Source organism: Molossus molossus, unplaced genomic scaffold, assembly GCF_014108415.1.
Source record: "Molossus molossus isolate mMolMol1 unplaced genomic scaffold, mMolMol1.p scaffold_m16_p_8, whole genome shotgun sequence".
NCBI lineage: Eukaryota > Metazoa > Chordata > Mammalia > Chiroptera > Molossidae > Molossus > Molossus molossus.
In genome coordinates, this window is record NW_023425402.1 from 30605288 (window position 1) to 30626647 (window position 21360).

General features: G+C 36.4%; 1 protein-coding gene across 1 annotated transcript in view; it reads right to left on the bottom strand.

The window, feature by feature from the left end:
• EYS (eyes shut homolog) overlaps positions 1-21360 on the bottom strand; it is a 1629530-nt gene that overhangs the window by 716050 nt on the left and 892120 nt on the right. The window contains 2 exon segments of the mRNA XM_036248740.1: positions 15955-17634; positions 19039-19225. Coding sequence (XP_036104633.1) covers positions 15955-17634; positions 19039-19225 — 1867 coding nt within the window.

Consider the following 21360-nt stretch of genomic DNA (forward strand, 5'->3'; position numbering starts at 1 on the left):
ACAGCACTGGATAGATCCTCTAGGCAAAAAATTATCAAGGAAACAGAGACTCTAAATGAAGCACTAGACCAAATGGATTTAATAGAGAATGACACCCCAAAACTACAGAATACACATTCTTCTCAAGTGCACATGGGACACTCTCAAAGATAGACCACATGATAGGACACAAACTAAATCTCTACAAGTTCAAGAAGATTGAAATCATATCAAGCATCTTCTGAGATCACAATAGCATGAAACTAGAAATCAATTGCAACAAGAACATGCAAAGACATTTCAACACACGGAGGCTAAATAGCATGTTATTAAACAATGAATGGGTCACCGAGGAGATCAAGGAAGAAATTAAAAACTTCCTGGAAACCAATGAAAATGAACACACAACAACACAAAATCTATGGGATGCAGCGAAAGCAGTTCTGAGAGGGAAGTTTATAGCACTACAGGCCTACCTCAAAAAAACAAGAAAAATTTCTAATTGACTATCTAACCTCACAACTTAAAGAATTAGAAAACAAACAAAAAGAAAACCCCAGAGCAAGTAGAAGGAAGGAAATAGTAAAGATCAGAGCAGAAATAAATGACATAGAGACCAAAAAAACTATTCAAAGGGTCAATGAAACAAAGAGCTGGTTTTTCGAAAAGATAAACAAGATTGATGGACCCTTAGCTAGACTCACCAAGAAACAAAGAGAGAGAACCCAAATACACAAAATCAAAAATGAAAGGGGAGAAGTAACAACCAACACCACGGAAATACAAAAGATCATTAACAACTACTATGAACAACTATATGGCAACAAATTCGACAATCTAAGCGAAATGGACAAATTTCTAGAAACACACAGTCTCCCAAAACTATTCCCTGAAGAGATAGAAAACTTGAACAGACCAATAACAACTAAGGAAATTGAAGAGATAATCAAGACTCTCCCAGCAAACAAAAGCCCAGGCCCAGATGGCTTCACGGGGGAGTTTTACCAAACATTCAAAAAAGAACTAACACACATTCTCCTCAAACTATTTCAAAAAATTCAAGAAGAAGGAAGACTTCCAAACACGTTCAATGAGGCCAGCATAATTCTAATTCCAAAACCAGAAAAAGACACTACAAAGAAAAAACACTACAGGCCAATATCCCTGATGAACATAGACGCCAAAATCCTGAACAAAATATGAGCAAATCGGATCCAGAAATACATCAAAAAAATTATTCACCAGGACCAAGTGGGATTCATTCCAGGGATGCAAGGCTGGTACAATATTCGCAAATCAATAAATGTGATACACCACATAAATAAGATGAAGAATAAAAACCATATGATCATATCAATAGATGCTGAAAAAGCATTCGACAAAATCCAGCATCCATTTCTGATAAAAATGCTCAGCAATGTGGGAATAGAGGGATCATATCTCTACGTAATAAAGGCCATATATGAAAGACCTACAGCCAACATCATACTCAATGGACAGAAACTAAAAACATTTCCATTAAGTACAGAAACAAGACAGGGATGTCCACTTTCGCCACTCTTAATTAACATTGTACTGAAAGTCTTAGCCACTGCAATCAGACATGAAGAAAAAATAAAAGGGATCCAAATTGGAAAGGAGAAAGTGAAACTGTCATTATTTGCAGATGACATGATATTATACGTGGAAAACCCTAAAGACTCCATCAGAAATCTACTAGACTTAATAAATGAATTTGGCAAAGTAGCAGGATACAAAATTAACATCAAGAAATAGACGGCATTCTTGTACACCAATGATGAACTCACAGAAAGAGAAACTGAAAAAAAAAAAGCCATTTACCATCGCGTCAAAAAAATTAAGATACCTAGGAATAAACTTAACCAAGAAAGTAAAGGACCTATTTGCAGAAAACTACAGGTCATTGAAAAAAGAAATAGAGGAAGATATAAAAAAGTGGAAGCACATACCCTGTTCATGGATTGGAAGCATTAACATCATTAAAATGTCCATACTACCCAAAGCAATCTATAGATTCAATGTAATCCCCATCAAAATACCAATGACATATTTCATAGAACTAGAACAAATACTTCAAAAGTTCATATGGAACCAAAAAAGACCCCGAATAGCCACAGCAGTCTTGAAAAAGAAGGAGAAAGTAGGCGGGATCACAATATCAGATATCAGGTTATATTACAAAGCGACTGTAACCAAAACAGCCTGGTACTGGCACAAGAACAGGCATATAGACCAGTGGAACAGAACTGAAAACCCAGAAATGGACCTAAGGCAATACGCTCAATTAATATTTGACAAAGGTGGCAAGAGCATACAGTGGAGTAAAGACACCCTCTTTAATAAATGGTGCTGGGAAAATTGGACAGCTACATGCAAAAAATGAAACTAGACCATCAACCTACACCCTACACAAGAATAAACTCAAAATGGATAAAAGACTTAAATGTGACCCGTGAATCTATAAAAATTCTAGAAGAAAATGTAGGCAACAAAATTTCAGACATCATACGGAGCAGAATTTTCACTGATACATCACCTAAGGCAACAGAAACAAAGGAAAAAATGAACACATGGGACTACATCAAACTAAAAAGCTTCTGCACAGCAAAAGAAACAATCATCAAAATGGAAAGGCAACCCACTGTATGGGAGATCATCATTGCCAATGATATATCAGATAAGGGGTTAATTTCCAATTTATAGAGAGTGCTCATACAACTCCACAAAAGGAAGACAAAGAACCCAATTAAAAAATGGGCAGAGGAGCTGAATAGACACCTCTCCAAACAGGACATACAAATGGCCAAGAGACATATGAAGAAATGCTCAACATCACTAATCATCAGAGAGATGCAAATTAAAACAACAGTGAGGTATCACCTCACACCTGTCAGAATGGCCGCCATCAACAAATCATCAAACAACAGGTGTTGGCGAGGGTGTGGAGAAAAGGGGACTCTAATACACTGCTGGTGGGAATGCAGACTGGTGCAGCCACTATGGAAAACAATATGGTGTTATCTCAAAAAATTAAAAATTGAACTTCCATTTGACCCAGTGATCCCACTGCTGGGAATATACCCTAAGAAGCCTGAAACACCAATCAGGAAGAATATATACCCCCATGTTCATAGCAGCACTATTTACAATAGCTAAGATCTGTAAACAGCCCAAGTGTCCACCAGTAGACGAATGGATACAAAAGCCGTGGTACATATACACAATGGAGTACTATGCAGCGGTAACAAAGAAAGATCTCTTATCCTTTGAGATGACTTGGAGGGACCTGGAAAGTATTATCCTAAGTGAAATAAGCCAAGCAGAAAAAGACAAATACCACATGATCTCACTTATATACGGAATATAATGAACATAACAGTCTGAGGAATATGGTAGACCCAGAAACATGGAAGTAGGGCACAGACTGCCATCCCTCAGAATAGGGGGTGAGGGGGTGGGAAGAGATAAACCACAGAACTTATATGCATGTATGCATGACCAATGGACATGGACAACTAAGCCGGGGACGGGGAGGGGATGGGGTAGGGAGGGGGGTGCCAATGGGTAAAAAAGGTGAAATATCTGTAACAAAAAAAGAATGAAAAGAAAAAGAAAAAAAAATTAAAAGTTTAAGGCAGAAATTGGAGTGATACAGTTGCAAGCTATGGAAGACCCAAGATTAAAAGCCACCACCTGTAACTAAAAGGCAGGGAAGAACTCACCTATAGGTTTCATTGATAGAGTAGAGCCCTACAAACATCTTTTTTTCAGACTTCTAGGTTCTGGAAGTGTGAGACAATAAATTGCTTTTGTTTTAAGTCACCCAGTTTGTGCTACTTTGTTATAGCATCTCTAGGAAACTAATACATTTTCATAAAAATATATTCATGATTTCAGCATTTGTGTCACAGTTACAAAATTTCAGCATAGGGTATCAGAATAGGGTAAATCACTGTTATCAAATCTTATGTCTTCAGCACCTATCTTTTTCTGTTTTACTATTTTCTTTCTTTCTTTCTTTCTTTCTTTCTTTCTTTCTTTCTTTCTTTCTTTCTTTCTTTCTTTCTTTCTTTCTCTTTCTTTCTTTCTTTCTTTCTTTCTTTCTTTCTTTCTTTCTTTCTTTCTTTCTTTTTACAGATAGAGTGGGAGGGAGGGAGAGGGAGAGAGAGAGAGAAACATCGACGTGAAAGGGACACATCGAGTGGCTGCCACCCGCACAACCAACCAGGGCCGGGGACAAACTGCAACTGAAGCACGTGCCCTTAGCGGGAACCGAACCTGGGTCTCTCCGGACCGCAGGCCAATGCTCTAACCGCTGAGCCAAACTGGCCAGGGCTCTTTTACTATTTTCTAATTCTAGCATCCTTTTTCTCAATAGTTCATATTACATCATTAGGTTTCTTGACTCTGTATTGATTTTCTGTTGTAAAAAACACACAGCATATACCCAAGTCTATATACATACCAGCACATACACACACACACACATGTGCATAGAATATAGTAATTATACTATCATATGATCAGGGCACAAGTAGCTTGAATTATTAAATATTGTGATTAGTAGAGACTTCCTCCATCCGACACAAAGTCACAAATAAATTTCCAAGAATAAGTATAGATTAACATATATTTCCTGTTGAACATGACTAGTTAATTCATGGCAGATGCAGAAGTTAAAGGGTCTTTCTGTGCCTCTTGGACCTAATCAGGAATGTCATTATAAACTTATCAGACATTTGCCTTATAACAGCTATTGTTAGACACACTTTTATAGCTGATAAAATGCCAGATAAATGTTGTGGTAGCATGTCTAGAAAAATTGGTTTGCATAATTTCCCCTTGTTTTCAGAGGGTAGCTTAAGATACTTTTTTCTGTCTAATAAAACAAGTTACCAAAATAAATAAAAATACTCCAGTGTATCAGCAAATCCTGTTGGCTCCACCTTTAAACTATATCCAGAATCTGATTTCTCAAGACTTTACTGCTGATACCTGGACTGAGCCATGGTCATTTCTCACTTTGACTAGGGCATTAGAGTCCTCACTGGTCACTCTGCCTAGATGTCCACCCCATTCCCACCCACTAATCAATTCTCAATAGTGCAGCCAGAGTGATCACGCAGATTATGTAATTTCTCTACTCAAATCCCTGGAATAAATTAGTTTTACTCAGAATACAACACAAGCCCTTAAAATGGCCTAAAGTTTTTAGAATCTCATTGTGTTTCCTCCACCCTATTATCATCCTCTAAAAGTCTCCCTCTTGCTTACCTGCTCAACCACAATGGCTCCCCTGATGTTCTCTGAAAGCATCAAACACACACCTACTTTAACACAGCGTTGACCATTTACTCTTTATGGGATATTTTTTTCCCTATATTTACACAGCACTCACTTCCTTCAAGATGGATTTCTCAAAGAGATTAAGCCTGATTATAGGGTTGTTGCTCACTTGTCAACCCCAACCTTATGATACCCAGCCCCCTCCCATTCTCTTCTATTTTTTCTTTTATCCATATAGGCTATCACATCATATATAATATACATATATATATTATATGTACGTATACAATATCTAATATATGTATATTACATATACATATATAATATAGATTATATATACATATACAACATAGGAGATAAATATACTATAGAATATAAAACAAAAATATATATTATATATACATACACATACATTCTATATGTATATTAGAACTATACAATATACACTTTATTACATATAACAAGTGATATAGAAATACAGGTTTATTATGCTTAGTGCTTGCCATCATTCTCTCTCCACTTGAAATTACGCTCTAAGAGGACAGGAAGCATCTATTTTGTTCAGTAGTGTATCACTCACACCATAAATAGAGACCAGAACATGGTCCATCCTTGATAAAATGTGTTGTTAACTGAAACATGGTTATTAAGAAAGAACACATGTTATGCTAATCTTAGATGATAACACTGTCAGGCAGTTTGAGTAATATCTTAATTATTGACATTAAATAGCATCTCAAAATATTGCTGACGGATGTTCATAAAAGTGACAACTTGTCAAACTGAACTACATGCTGCAAGTATAAATAGACTTGAGAGGCAATAGAAATATCTTTTTATCATCTTAACACATACAAGTGACTGACAATAGTGAAAAGAACTGAGAAAAACTATGTCGGTGGATAGGCAAGTCATTTCCCACATTAGCAGAATTAGATACTTTGACCCTACCCACAGGCCAAAGAGTATGAATTTCAGGCTTAAAAGTGTCCATTTAGAGATTAAATAATTATTAACTAATATATTATTTTTATTTTTTAATACTTATTTTTGAAATTTTATCTAGTTAGTCCTCATAGAATTTATTTTGGTATAAGGTAGAGAGAAACAATTCTCAAAATAACAATGCTTCAATGCAATGTAGTAAATATTAAAATGTTGTTCTATCAATTTTAATCCCCCTTTTTAGGTATTTTATACTTATCGTGTGCATCTGGTTTTCTATTCTATTTCCTTTTATATGTATCCTTGTAATAATTAGTATTTTATTTTAATTTATGTTAATTTATTACATAAACATACAAGCTCCCTTATTGCCATTTCTATTCAGCATTTCCCTAGCTATTCTCTTGTACTTTAAAATGTCTTGATTGAGTTCTAAATATTAATCCATTTTAACTTGTTTAAAATTGCTTTATAATTTTCAAATATAGTGTTTATGTAGTATTAAGAGCTTAAAAGTCTAATGCCTTAAATAAGGACATCATATCTCCATTTATCTAACTTTATGGTTAGTCAATAAACTTTAGCATTCAAACTTTGGTCTGTATAGTTTTAAGCAGCAGCAGTTTGCATTTTTTTGTTAATTAATTAATGCATTTTCTCATTTGATTGTCTAAATAGTATGTAAGAAATATGTGCACATAAAGCATTTGACTTTTTAAATTTAATAAAACTACCTTTCTGTTTCAATTTTAAGAATGTCATTGGATATTGTTGTGAGCTATTTATATTTTTTGTTTTAAAAAATAATAAATATTAAAAATTTGAAGATAATGTAAATCCTTATGATAAAAATAAAAGAAAAAATACTCAATAAACTATAAATTGTCAATGTCTTTTTCCTTAGTGATGTGGTAAATTATATCATTAAATGTCTTCATTTGACTCATCTTTTTATTCTTGGATGAAATAACCCTTTGTTATTTATGAGAATTTTATTAGTATTATATTGGATTATATTTTACTTTAGAATTTTATTACTATGAATGGAATAAATGAAACTAAAAAATATTTCATACACTTTTATGTTATACATTGCTGAGAATATTTAGGGCAGGAAGCTCTGGTTGCTCTCTGTTATATCTTTCCCAAACAACTAGTAGAGAGAAAAAAAAGAATCATATCACTATAAGAAAACAATATCATTTTTTTTTTTCTCTTAAACTTCATTTTCTTCATGAGTTAAACAAAACCACAAAAGCTGGTTTGGTAGAAGATGTCTGAGGACAATTTTGATCCAATTAAATAGTGCTGTCACTATACAACAGAACCAGTAATTCTACTGTTCAAAATTACTCAAAATCTTTAGCTACATATTGACAGAGGTAACTCCATGATGCCTCCCTTTGCTCATCACAAGAAGTTATTCAGAGTGTCATTTTTTTTTTCCTCAGCAACCCAATGCAACCTGAGGGAACCACCAGAGCAAGGGAGACCAGAATTATGGGCTTTCTACCCTTGATAATTTTTTAGTATGGAAGTAGCATGTATGGAGAAAATAACAGGACCCAGTGGTCCGCTTTAGAAACATACAAGGAAATTCTCCCTTCATCAGTTATACATCTGTTCTATATTTTGGCAGTGTCGTGGAACTGAATTAAGATTTTGGAACTACAGACCATTCTACTGTGGCCTACCCCACCTTTCTTTTACATGGAAGGATTAGCCTGGAAGTGTTTGTAAAGATCCTTTCCAGCTGCTGAATGGGTTTGGTCAGTAAGAAACACCAGCAGGATGCTAGAAGATTAGAGGAAAGTGAGACTGAGTGTTTATGTCCTGGTCTCCTTCTGGCTGGTTTGCCTTGGATTGCCTGTGTCCTCTTCCTAAAGGCCATGGCTTCTGTAAACTGGCAGCTTTTCTCCTTAGGTTCATGGTTTTGATACTGCTCTTTGTCCCCCGCAGCACAGGGAGAGCAATGACATTCAGTTGTTACTAGTTCCTTCAGAATCATACAATCTTTCTGTTTTCCTTAAATTTTACCCATATCTTTGCAAATAATGTCTCTCTTAAATTCTTCACAAATATGCAATTGGAGTGTGCTGTCCAGTCCCTGATTTGGCCCTGAACATATGGAAAAGTGCCAACATGTGCCTTGTAAATGATTGACTGTCATATCTAAAATGATTAAGGAAGCAAGTAAAACTGGGAGGAAACGGGGAGAACTGGAAGAGGTCAACATCATCAGAGTGTTTGCTGTTGGAATAAGGAGACTGGAAAAACGGAATGTAACAGTTTTGATCATAAAGAGCAAGCCTAGGATTTGGTTTCCTGGAAAGGTAAAAGTTGTATCTTGATTATGTCCAAGGGGCTAATTGTATTAAAGTAGAAGGTTCACTCAGCTGCATCTAAGAAACCTGTACATGACAAGTGACGTATTAGGCATTGCTGATGAGTCATACTAGTTATACAAAAAGCTTTCATCTTTTAAAAGTACATGGATAATACTTCATTTAAATTTGTAATTTAACTTACATAATTTTTAGAAATGTTGTAAAGAGGGAGTTGGAGGGCACTGGATGAAGGAAAATGCAGGGATTAGCCAAAGAACATTTATGCATAAACCATGGACACAGACAACAGAGTGGTGCTGGCCAGAGGAAAGGAGGGGGGGCTGGGTGGAGGTGGGCAAAGGGGAGAAAATAGGGATGTCTGTAATAGTGTAAACAATAAAAATAAAGTAATGATTGTATAAAATAAAAGCAATGAACAAAAATATAAAAGAAGAAAATCATCCTGACTGGTGTAGCTCTCTGGATTGAATATTGATTGGCCCATGAGTCCCAGTTCAATAACCAGTCAGAGCACATGCCCAGATTGTGGGCTCAATTCCCAGTAGGGGGAGTGCAGAAGGCAACCAATCGATGTTTCTATCTCTCTCTTTCTCTCTATAAAATCGGTAAAATTATATATTAGAAAAAAGAAGAAAATCATATACTGAACACACAAAGTATAATGATTTGGTCTTTCATATTACTAAATTGTCAGACATAAATTACATACCTAAAAATGTATATGTTTTTCCTCTAAAATATAGACATAAACCACACATATGCATATACAAAACTAATTTCTCATTGAATGAAACTCAAATTCACCGCCACAATTACACTTGAAATCCCACAAGATAACTTTTTTTAAATAATAAAAGAAGAGATTCTCTTTCTGCTAAATACAATTCATTAAACTTTTTTGCATGGTTCCCAATTTGATAGTTATTAGAAAAGTATAAAAGATTACTAATTTCTATTGTGCTTTAAAGTAAGAATACTTATCTAAGAAAAGTGGCTTTTCATTAATTATTTCAAGTTCAGACACGGAATATTATCTTCTTTCAATTTTATGTAGTATTTCTTTAACTAAAAAACATGAATTTAATTTATTTTCTGAGTTCTATTCATGAAGGCATCACAGCTTTGCATTAAGAAATGATAAACCGAACGGGAAAAACCAACAGAAAAGCAGCTTGCGCGGACCATACAACGAGGGACACTGACTCCATCCCGGTAGGCTTGCGAAGGCGCGAGACGGGGCTGGGAGCCCACAGTCCGCAGCTTGGCAGCGGCCTTAGCTGGGAGCAGCGCCCTCGGGTTACACTCCCAGGCGGCTCCACAGCGCAGCCGGGACAGAGGCTGAAACAGCCACAGCCACTCACCTTGGGCTCCGGCACAGGGAGGGCGGACTGGACTGGAACTGTGTCAGGACACTCGGGGTTTGGAGGGTGCTCAGAGCTTTTGCTGAGTGCAGCCACTCAGGACTGTGGCCTTACTGCTCCTTCCCAGGGCTCTGAGGAGAGGCAGCAGCCCCTCCCTCGGAGATCCAACCCCACCCTGTGGGCCATTGAAGTGCTAATTGAGGCTCACTAACAACCAGCATCTGCCCCACCCTCTTGAAAGCCCCTTGGCTGAGCACCAGAGGGAGTTTTTCAATCAACGGACAACCCAAAACTCATCAAGTAACCTAGACTGCTAGCCTCCAAGCAAAAAGCTAGAGGATAACAGTACGTTTCCTGGGTTGGCAACTTTAACCAGGAAAGTAAGACTTGACAGTGGTGTTCAACGTGGGTCCTCCCTCGCTCATCTAAACACAGGAGAGGGAGCCACAAACAGCAGAACACCAACACCCACAGGGAGAACTTGACAGGCTCCAAAGCCCACAGTGATAGCCAAAATGGTGAAACACAGAAACAGAAGCCAAATGAAAGAGCAAGACACCTCCACCGAAGATGAGATCAATGTGGAGCAATTAGGCATGTTAACAGAGCTAGAATTCAGAGCCATGATCTTGAGGAAGCTGAACAGCATGAATAAGGACATAGAGACACTGAAAATAAGCCAATTGGAAATTAAAAACCAACAAGAAGAGATAAAAAATGACATATCAGAAATGAAAAACACATTGGAAGGTTTAAAAAGCAGAGTAGGGGAAGCTGAGGACCGAATCAGTGAATTAGAAGACAGGGTAGAAAAAATCAACCAATCAGAAAAACAGAAGGAAAAAACTATTAAAAAACAGGAAGACAGCTTAAGAGAACTGTGGGACAACTGGAAACGTAATAATATTCGCATCATAGGAGTCTCCGATGAAGAAGAAAATGAGCAAGGGATAGAGAATATATTAAAAAAAATAGTGAGAGAAAACTTCCCTAATTCGGTGAAGGAAGAAGGCATTCAAGTTCAAGAAGCACAGAGAGTCCCAAGTAAGAAGAACCCAAACAGGCCCACACCAAGACACATAGTAATTAAAATGCCACAAATTAAAGACAAAGAGAGAATCCTAAAAGCAGCAAGAGAGAAACAACAGGTTACCTACAAAGGGAACCCCATATGGCTCTCAGCTGACTTCTCACAAGAAACACTACAGGCCAGAAGAGAATGGCATGAAGTAATCAAAGTCATGAAAAACAAGAATCTGAATCCAAGACTACTCTACCCAGCAAGGCTATCATTCAAAATAGAAGATCAAATAAAGAGCTTCCCAGACAAAAAAAGGCTAAGGGAATACATTAGCACCAAACCAGCACTGCAAGAAATGTTAAAAGGGCTGCTGTAATTAGCAGTAGAAATGGGAAGAAAAATAGAACCACACTAAACAAAAATGGCAATAAATAAGTACATATCAATAATCACCTTAAACGTTAATGGATTGAATGCTCCCATAAAGAGACACAGAGTAGCTGATTGGATAAGAAAGCATGACTCATCTATATGTTGTTTACAAGAGACCCACCTCACAACAAAAGACTCACATAGGTTGAAAGTGAAGGGATGGAAAAAAATTTTCCAAGCAAATGGAAAGCAAAAAAAAGCTGGGGTAGCAATTCTCATATCTGATCAAATAGATTTCAAAATGAAGACCATAACTAGAGACAAAGACGGCCACTACATAATATTGAAAGGATCTATCCAACAGGAAGATATAACCTTGATAAACATATATGCACCCAATAGAGGAGCACCAAAATATATTAAAAATCTTCTGGAGGTATTCCAAGGAGAAATCGACAACAATACAATCATAGCAGGGGACTTCAACACCCCGTTGACAGCACTGGATAGATCCTCTAGGCAAAAAATTAGCAAGGAAACAGAGACTCTAAATGAAGCACTAGACCAAATGGATTTAATAGATATCTACAGAGAATTACACCCCAAAACTACAGAATACACATTCTTCTCAAGTGCACATGGGACATTCTCAAAGATAGACCACATGATAGGACACAAACTAAATCTCTACAAGTTCAAGAAGATTGAAATCATATTAAGCATCTTCTCAGATCACAATGGCATGAAACTAGAAGTCAATTGCAACAAGAACATGCAAGGACATCTCAACACATGGAGGCTAAATAGCATGTTATTAAACAATGAATGGGTCACCGAGGAGATCAAGGAAGAAATTAAAAACTTCCTGGAAACCAATGAAAATGAACATACAACAACACAGAATCTATGGGATGCAGCGAAAGCAGTTCTGAGAGGGAAGTTCATAGCACTACAGGCCTACCTCAAAAAAGAAGAAAAATTTCTAATTGACTGTCTAACCTCACAACTTAAAGAATTAGAAAGCAAACAAAAAGAAAACCCCAGAGCAAGTAGAAGGAAGGAAATAGTAAAGATCAGAGCAGAAATAAATGACATAGAGACCAAAAAAACAATTCAAAGGATCAATGAAACAAAGAGCTGGTTTTTTGAAAAGATAAACAAGATTGATGGACCCTTAGCTAGACTCACCAAGAAACAAAGAGAGAGAACCCAAATACACAAAATCAGAAATGAAAGAGGAGAAGTAACAACCAACACCACGGAAATACAAAAGATCGTTAACAACTACTATGAACAACTATATGGCAACAAATTCGACAATCTAAGCGTAATGGACAAATTTCTAGAAACACACAGTCTCCCAAAACTATTCCCAGAAGAGATAGAAAACTTGAACAGACCATAACAAGTAAGGAAATTGAAGAGGTAATCAAGACTCTCCCAGCAAACAAAAGCCCAGGCCCAGATGGCTTCACGGGGGAGTTTTACCGAACATTCAAAAAAGAACTAACACCCATTCTCCTCAAACTATTTCAAAAAATTCAAGAAGAAGGAAGACTTCCAAACACATTCTATGAGGCCAGCATAATTCTAATTCCAAAACCAGAAAAAGACACTACGAAGAAAGAAAACTACAGGCCAATATCCCTGATGAAAAATAGACGCCAAAATCCTGAACAAAATATTAGCAAATCGGATCCAGAAATACATCAAAAAAATTATTCACCATGACCAAGTGGGATTCATTCCAGGGATGCAAGGCTGGTACAATATTCGCAAATCAATAAACGTGATACACCACATAAACAAAATGAAGAATAAAAACCACATGATCATATCAATAGATGCTGAAAAAGCATTCAACAAAATCCAGCATCCATTTCTAATAAAAACGCTCAGCAATGTAGGAATAGAGGGTTCATATCTCGACATAATAAAGGCCATATATGAAAGACCTACAGCCAACATCATACTCAATGAACAGAAACTAAAAACATTTCCATTAAGAACAGGAACAAGACAGGGATGTCCACTTTCGCCACTCTTATTTAACATTGTACTGGAAGTCTTAGCCAGAGCAATCAGACATGAAGAAAAAATAAAAGGGATCCAAATTGGAAAGGAGGAAGTGAAACTGTCCTTATTTGCAGATGACATGATATTGTACATAGAAAACCCTAAAGACTCCATCAAAAATCTCCTAAACTTAATAAATGAATTTGGCAAAGTAGCAGGATACAAAATTAACGTCAAGAAATCGACGGCATTCTTGTACATCAATGATGAACTCACAGAAAGAGAAACTGAAAAAACAATCCCATTTACCATCGCGCCAAAAAAATTACGATACCTAGGAATAAACTTAACCAAAGAAGTAAAGGACCTATTTGCAGAAAACTACAGGTCATTGAAAAAAGAAATAGAGGAAGATATAAAAAAGTGGAAGCACATACCCTGCTCATGGATTGGAAGAATTAACATAATTAAGATGTCCATACTACCCAAAGCAATCTATAGATTCAATGCAATCCCCATCAAAATACCAACGACATATTTCATAGAACTAGAACAAATACTTCAAAAGTTCATATGGAACCAAAAAAGACCCCGAATAGCCACAGCAATATTGAAAAAGAAGAACAAAGTAGGTGGGATCACAATACCAGATATCAGGTTATACTACAAAGTATCTGTAACCAAAACAGCCTGGTACTGGCACAAGAACAGGCATATAGACCAGTGGAACAGAACTGAAAACCCAGAAATGGACCCAAGGCAATACGCTCAATTAATATTTGACAAAGGTGGCAAGAGCATACAGTGGAGTAAAGACAGCCTCTTTAATAAATGGTGTTGGGAAAATTGGACAGCTACATGCAAAAATATGAAACTAGACCATCAACTTACACCATACACCAAAATAAACTCAAAATGGATAAAAGACTTAAATGTGACCCGTGAATCCATAAAAATTCTAGAAGAAAATGTAGGCAACAAAATTTCGGACATCATACGGAGCAGAATTTTCACTGATACATCACCTAAGGCAACAGAAATAAAGGAGAAAATGAACACATGGGACTACATCAAACTAAAAAGCTTCTGCACAGCAAAAGAAACAATCATCAAAATGGAAAGGCAACCCACTGTATGGGAGAACATCATTGCCAATGATGTATCAGATAAGGGGTTAATTTCCAATATATATAGAGTGCTCATACAACTCCACAAAAGGAAGACAAAGAACCCAATTAAAAAATGGGCAGAGGAGCTGAATAGACACCTCTCCAAACAGGACATACAAATGGCCAAGAGACATATGAAGAAATGCTCAACATCACTAATCATCAGAGAGATGCAAATTAAAACAACAATGAGGTATCACCTCACACCTGTCAGAATGGCCGCCATCAACAAATCATCAAACAACAAGTGTTGGCAAGGGTGTGGAGAAAAGGGGACTCTAATACACTGCTGGTGGGAATGCAGACTGGTGCAGCCGCTATGGAAAACAATATGGTGCTACCTCAAAAAATTAAAAATTGAACTTCCATTTGACCCAGTGATACCACTGCTGGGAATATTCCCTAAGAAGCCTGAAACACCAATCAGGAAGAATATATGTACCCCCATGTTCATAGCAGCACTATTTACAATAGCTAAGATCTGGAAACAGCCCAAGTGTCCACCAGTAGACGAATGGATAAAAAAGCTGTGGTACATATACACAATGGAGTACTATGCAGCGGTAAGAAAGAAAGATCTCTTATCCTTTGAGACCACATGGAGGGACCTGGAAAGTATTATCCTAAGTGAAAGAAGCCAAGCAGAAAAAGACAAATACCACATGATCTCACTTATATACGGAATATAATGAACATAACAGTCTGAGGAATACAGTAGACCCAGACACATGGAAGTAGGGCACAGACTGACATCCCTCAGAAGAGGGGATGGAGGGTGGGGGGGTGGGAAGAGATAAACCACAGAACTTATATGCATGTATGCATGACCAATGGACATGGACAACTAAGCCGGGGACAGGGTGGAGGGGGGGTAGGGTGGGGGGTGCCAATGGGGTAAAAAGGTAAAATATCTGTAACAAAAAAATAAATAAAAATTCATTAAAAAAAAAAAAAAAAAAAAAAAGAGATGATAAACCATGCCATGTAGGATGGGACAACCCAACAAAGTTCCCTTAATTTCTTCATCTTTCCCATTGAAAAGAAAAGAAAATACCGGTACTGACAAAAAATGCTAGGAAGTGTGTTATATTGCATTCAACCTGACACAGAAGCTATTTTAAGAAATGAGAATAAGGAAAGTTATACTTAAACTTTGAAAGATCCATTGTAATGAATTGAACGGGCTCAGTCTGACTGTTTGCCAGCAGCGTGGCAGTCTCCCACACTCCCCTGTCGATCTGGCGGCCTTTGTGGCAGTGCATACAGAATAACCATCTGTGTCAGGTACAACAGCAGGTGCCATCTTCATTGACTGGCTGCTGCCCTGATTACAAAGAAGCTGTTTAGGGCGCCTGGTGACTACAGCAGGCTCTTTCTTCTCTGTAGAAAAGAAACTCGTTTCTAAAAGTTTATTGAACTGAAACTGAGAAACTCACCAGAAATCATCAGCTGATGAGGTGCCGAAATGGACTCCAGTGAAGACAAAGGAAGAGATGTAGTGATGGGAAGCCTCTGGCCTGAAGCAGCAGATTCCCATTCATGCACACTGGGTTGAAGTTCCCATGGGGACCACTCTGAAGAAGTTCTGAACTCTTCTTTTAAATTAGATGTTAAAGTCAGATACGCTGTATCATATGTCCAATCGGACATAAATGTAGACATGGGAAAAGAAGTCTGTATCGGAAGTGATTGAGTTGGTGAAATGGTATATAGCGCAACATTAGAGCTTGCTTCTGAACTATCAGACATTGAGTCTGTGTGTGGTGGAGGGTTTAACTCAAAATCCAGAGTACTATCACTCTTATAAAATTTGAACTGTTTTTGAGATCCTTTACTCTCCTGTATGCTCAGTAAATTGTCTTGATTCAGTGCCTCAGTGGGCTCCTCAGTTATACCATATTGTCTTATTTTCAATATTTTAAAAATGTTTCTTGATATTAACGGATCATCAGTGATCAGTTTTGAAGACAAACCAGAATTCATCAGGTCTAAAGAGATAGTTTGTGAAGGGACAATAGATGAAGAAGTCTCATCCAAACATAAATTAACATCCAAATTACACGATAGGGTAATGGATTCCTCCAAGGATGAGGATAAAATTGTTTCTTTTGTACTCTTTTTAGAAGGAAATAAAGATGACAGTTCTGTGAATGCCGCTGATGGCGTTATTTCAGTAGCGGAAGAAAACGAATGCCCAGAAATGATAGTTTGTGTTCCCATTAGTGCACACCAGCTGGCTAATATCGCTGAGTTCATCCCGAATGTCTCATAAAAGTGGGACTGTTTGCTATGCAAAACTTGGTCTGAGAATTTACGAGAGGATTTTATGTCAGTCATAGAACATGTTGCACATGTTTGGCTTAATCCACTTAAAGAATCAGCAGTCTGTGATTTGGTGTTTGTGAGTCTCCGGTTGCTGGATGCTTCAGTAATAATCTGATATTCACTGTGAATGGAGGCTTGTGTAGTGACTCTGTGCAGAGTTGATGAGTTTAGGATGGCTACCTGTTTAGATATAATTATCTTAGCGGCAGAAATGGGAGACATTGAGGAGCTCCGCAATCTCCAGCACTCTCTTTTTGAAATTAAGGAAACAGCTGAATATTCTTCAGTATCCTCTTGAGCCCCTCTAGAAACAATTGGAGGTGTGCTCATAGAAGCAGTTGTGAGCAGGAATCCAGAGGAGAGTAATGAGTGCCTTTTTAACTCAGTCTCTGCCCCTGGAATGTTACTAATTACTGAACTCATTGTAGTAGCAGATAAGGCAACAGTCTGATCATTGTCAAATAATACAGATTGCGTAGGAAAAATAAAATCAGTTGTTAAGGAAGAGATGATAAATGAGGCCCTCTCTCTCCTACTGAAGGAAAAGAATCCTGGTGTGACAGCTGAAGTTTGGATAGGCGTATGTGATACAGACGTCGCGCTCCGGACAAAATTCAGGAATTGAGAAGAAGAAACATCTGTGGAAGATGTAAGACTGTGTTTTGCTGAAAGCTGTCTAGTAGAAACCAGTTCTTCCAGTAAACGGCTTTCGGAGGATATGCCAATACTAAATGCTGACAAACCGGTGGCTGAGAGAACATCAGGCTTGAAAATGTCTGTCTCTGTTAAACCTTCAGAGAAGAAAAAGCCACATTAAAAAAAAAAAGAAAAAGAAAAGAAAGAAAGAATAAAAAGTGAATTAAATATGAACAACTCTGGCCCTGGGCTGACTCTTCTGCAAATTACACTGCCATCACAAATCTTATATACAGACAAATTTGGCTCTGTAAACCATATTGCATGTAATGGTGTATGAGAAAGCTTAGCGACCACATAACCTGCATAAATGCAAAGACTCTTTTGATTCCCACTCCATGGGAGGGTCAAAGTCAGAGCAAATGGTATAGGCTAAATGGACATATTACAAACTAATTGACTCCTTTGAATGATAAAACATGAAAATTTACAACTCTGTCATTGATAGAATCAGTGATTATTACTATTTGACCTGTTGGGGTAGGAATGTTAGAAAACATCATTTTGCTTTCTAAATAGGTACACCATTCTGCATTTTCGATCATATTATATTTCAAATTAATTCTTTTAAAAAACAGAAATTTATATAGACAAAAAAGACACACAAAGGAGTCTACCTTTCTGCCTATAATATGAGCCTTCAAAAAATATTTTCTTTAAACAATGAATATCTTGTTAAGGGCTATAATTCTTATTCTGATTGTCTTGAGTAACTGACTACATGAGAAATGAATGTAGAATTTAACATACAATATATGTTTAAAATATGGCATCATGCTTTTAGTAAATTAAATAATGACATATAAAAATATAAGTTATCAAAATACTTCACAAAAAAGAAAAAACAGATCTTTAAAAATCTGAGTGTTTTTTCAATAACTTGATAGGGATATAAATTTACATATAATTTTTAAAGGACATTATTAAGTAAAGACAATGAGGAAAATAGTAAAAAAAATAGTTTTAAATAAGTTTTACTGACAGTTAAAACAAAATGAGCTGAGGTTAGGGGTGTCTAGTTATCTACCCAAATTTACATTTCAGGATTAAGACTATTAATAAAGATTGTTTTCACTCTTTTAGAGAAAGCATTTATTAGCAAAGTACATCAATATTCTTAAAATAAAACTTCAAACATGGTACATAACCAACAAGAATTCTAAGACAATTTTTTAATAGTTTATTGATTCTTAGAGAGAGAGGAATAGAGAGAAAAATATCGATGTGAGAGCACAATTTTGATAGGATGCCTCCTGCATGCCCCAACCCTGAATGGAGCCCAAAACCCAGGCATGTGCTCTTGACTGGAATTGAACCAGGCAAACTCTTGGTGCACAGGACGATGCCCACTTGAGCCACCCAGGCCAGGGGCCTAAGACAGTTTTACACTCTCAATATACATTGTATCTTAGAAAAATTGAAATAGGTCAAAAAATAAGTTTCAATATATAACTTTTTTCAAATACAAACACCTTCATATCTTTCTCTCATCTACTTACCTTGATCAACCGAATAAGTATTCATTATAGTCCATAGTCTTGTAGCCCTTGGAGGTGGAAAGCTACTGACTAAAGTCTCAGAGGTGAGCACTGTATATGTTTGGGTAGAAATGGCATCTGTTCTTTGAGAGAGGTGAGGTAAACAGCTAATTCTCCATATTTCACAAAGAAGCCCAATGGAGCAGGTCTGCAAACAATAATTACATCAGTTAAGCTCAGAGTTTTTTATTCCAGAGGGAGAACCTTTAAAATTAATTTTGAGGTTATTTGCATTTTCATAGTTATATTAAATAGCTCAAAACATTGCCTTATTTTGTCTGAAAATAGAATCTCTATAGTAAATTTAACCTATACTTGAAAATTAAATAAATCTTTCAAATTTTGGATATGCTCAATTGAATGGCTAAATTTGTTCATAACTCTTTTAAGTGAAATACTACTTTACATTTACTTTGAGGATATATATATTTTTATATTTGGTGAAAAATTTGTACTGTATGGGAGTTAATATAGATCTAATGGGTTCATTAAAAATTATAAACTTTTCAACCCTGGCTGGGTGGCTCAGTTGGTTGGAGCATGTCCCCTGCATCAAAATATTGCAGGTTTGATTCCTGCTTGGGTACAAACTTAGGTTATGGGTTCAATTCCGGGTCGGGGAGCATATGAGAAGTAATCAATCTATGTTTCTCTCTCTCTCTCTCTCCAAAATCAATAAAAATATCTCCTTGGTGAGGACTAAAAACAATTTAAAAACTTTTCTGCTCTAAATGTCATATTTATTTGAAATAGAATATAAAATTCATTATTTACAATAGATCATTTAAACACGTTTTCTTATGATGTTTGTTTGAAGCATTTTAATTTGTATGAACTTACAAGCAATGTTCCTTATATGTTTTAGTTTGATGTGACTAGCTTATTTCTGCTATGTACTTATAAAATAACTTCTACATAAAAAAATTATTTTTAGCTTACAGGAAAGAGAATTTTGATGCATGCATAAATAAGTGCAAAAGGATCAGGGGATTCTCCTTTAAATGAAGAGTTAGAAATTAGTATACTATTTGAAATATTTAAAGTTTAGAAAAATACAATTCAAATCTTATTTTAAAATACAAATACATTCTCATGTTCTAACTCTAACGATATGTTCAACAGTTATCTGGCTTCACTGCTCTAGTATTTGTTCAAGATTGTATCTAATTTGCACAAAATGCAAATTTTGCTTTAGATATCCTTTTTCTTTTTTTGTTTCACAGTTAAATATTCTGTATTCACGTTCAGATCATATCTGAAAGTATTTATGAAGGTCATAGGATTCTTGATGTTATATAACTGGTTAAAACATTTAACATATAGAAAAAGTAAAAAGTGAAGGTAGAAGTGATAGAAGACACAGCAAGAAAATTATATGTATTATGATTCCAAACTTGAAAGACCAAGAGATTTGTCCTTTTCTCCAGTCCAGGGTAAGTAGAAGCCCTGGAAAGAGGACAGATTAATGAAAATGCACAGGAAACTAGAACAGAGACCAGAATGTCAATATATTAGCTTACAGTGAAAACATAGCTGTTTTACGGCTCATAAATATTTACATGTCATGGTCAGCATTTTTCCACTGAATCATCATCAGAAGCTATTAATTACCTAGAGAAATCCCTATCATGGGGTTAAGGGATCTTCAAAGGCCTCATAATCAACAAGTTCTCTCTGTGTCAGCACAGCTACACACAAAAATCACAGGTTTCCTTGATGTGCATCAGACCAGAACGTGTAACACTAGGTGATTTGAATGCTTAATGATATCAGGCTAAAATATTGTTATAAGAATAATCTGGCCTGGCTCATGTGGTTTACTAGTTGGGCATTGACACATAAACCGAGAGGTTGCTGGTTTGATTCCCGGTCAGGGCACATGCCCAGGTTGCAGGCCCAATCTCCAGTGGGGGGTGTGCAGGAGGAGGCCAATTGATGTTCTTTCTCATTGATGTTTCTATTTCTCTCTCCCTCTCCCTTCTTCTCTCTCTAAAATCAATAAAGAAAAAAAAACAGATTAAAAATAAATAGAATAATCTGGAATACTTATGTACACTGATTAAAACTATCCTTTACACAACTTTACATTGACACTGCCAACATTTGTCTCTATGATTCTGATATGTTCTTTAACAGTGTCAACTATTGTGTCATTGTATATGTTAATACAGTCATTCTTCCAGGTGATGAGTAATTCCAGCAGTCATACTTTCTCTTTCCTATGTTGCATGCTTAGGCTCACATCCATGATGAGCTGTCCTTAAGAGTTTAACTTTCAAAGGT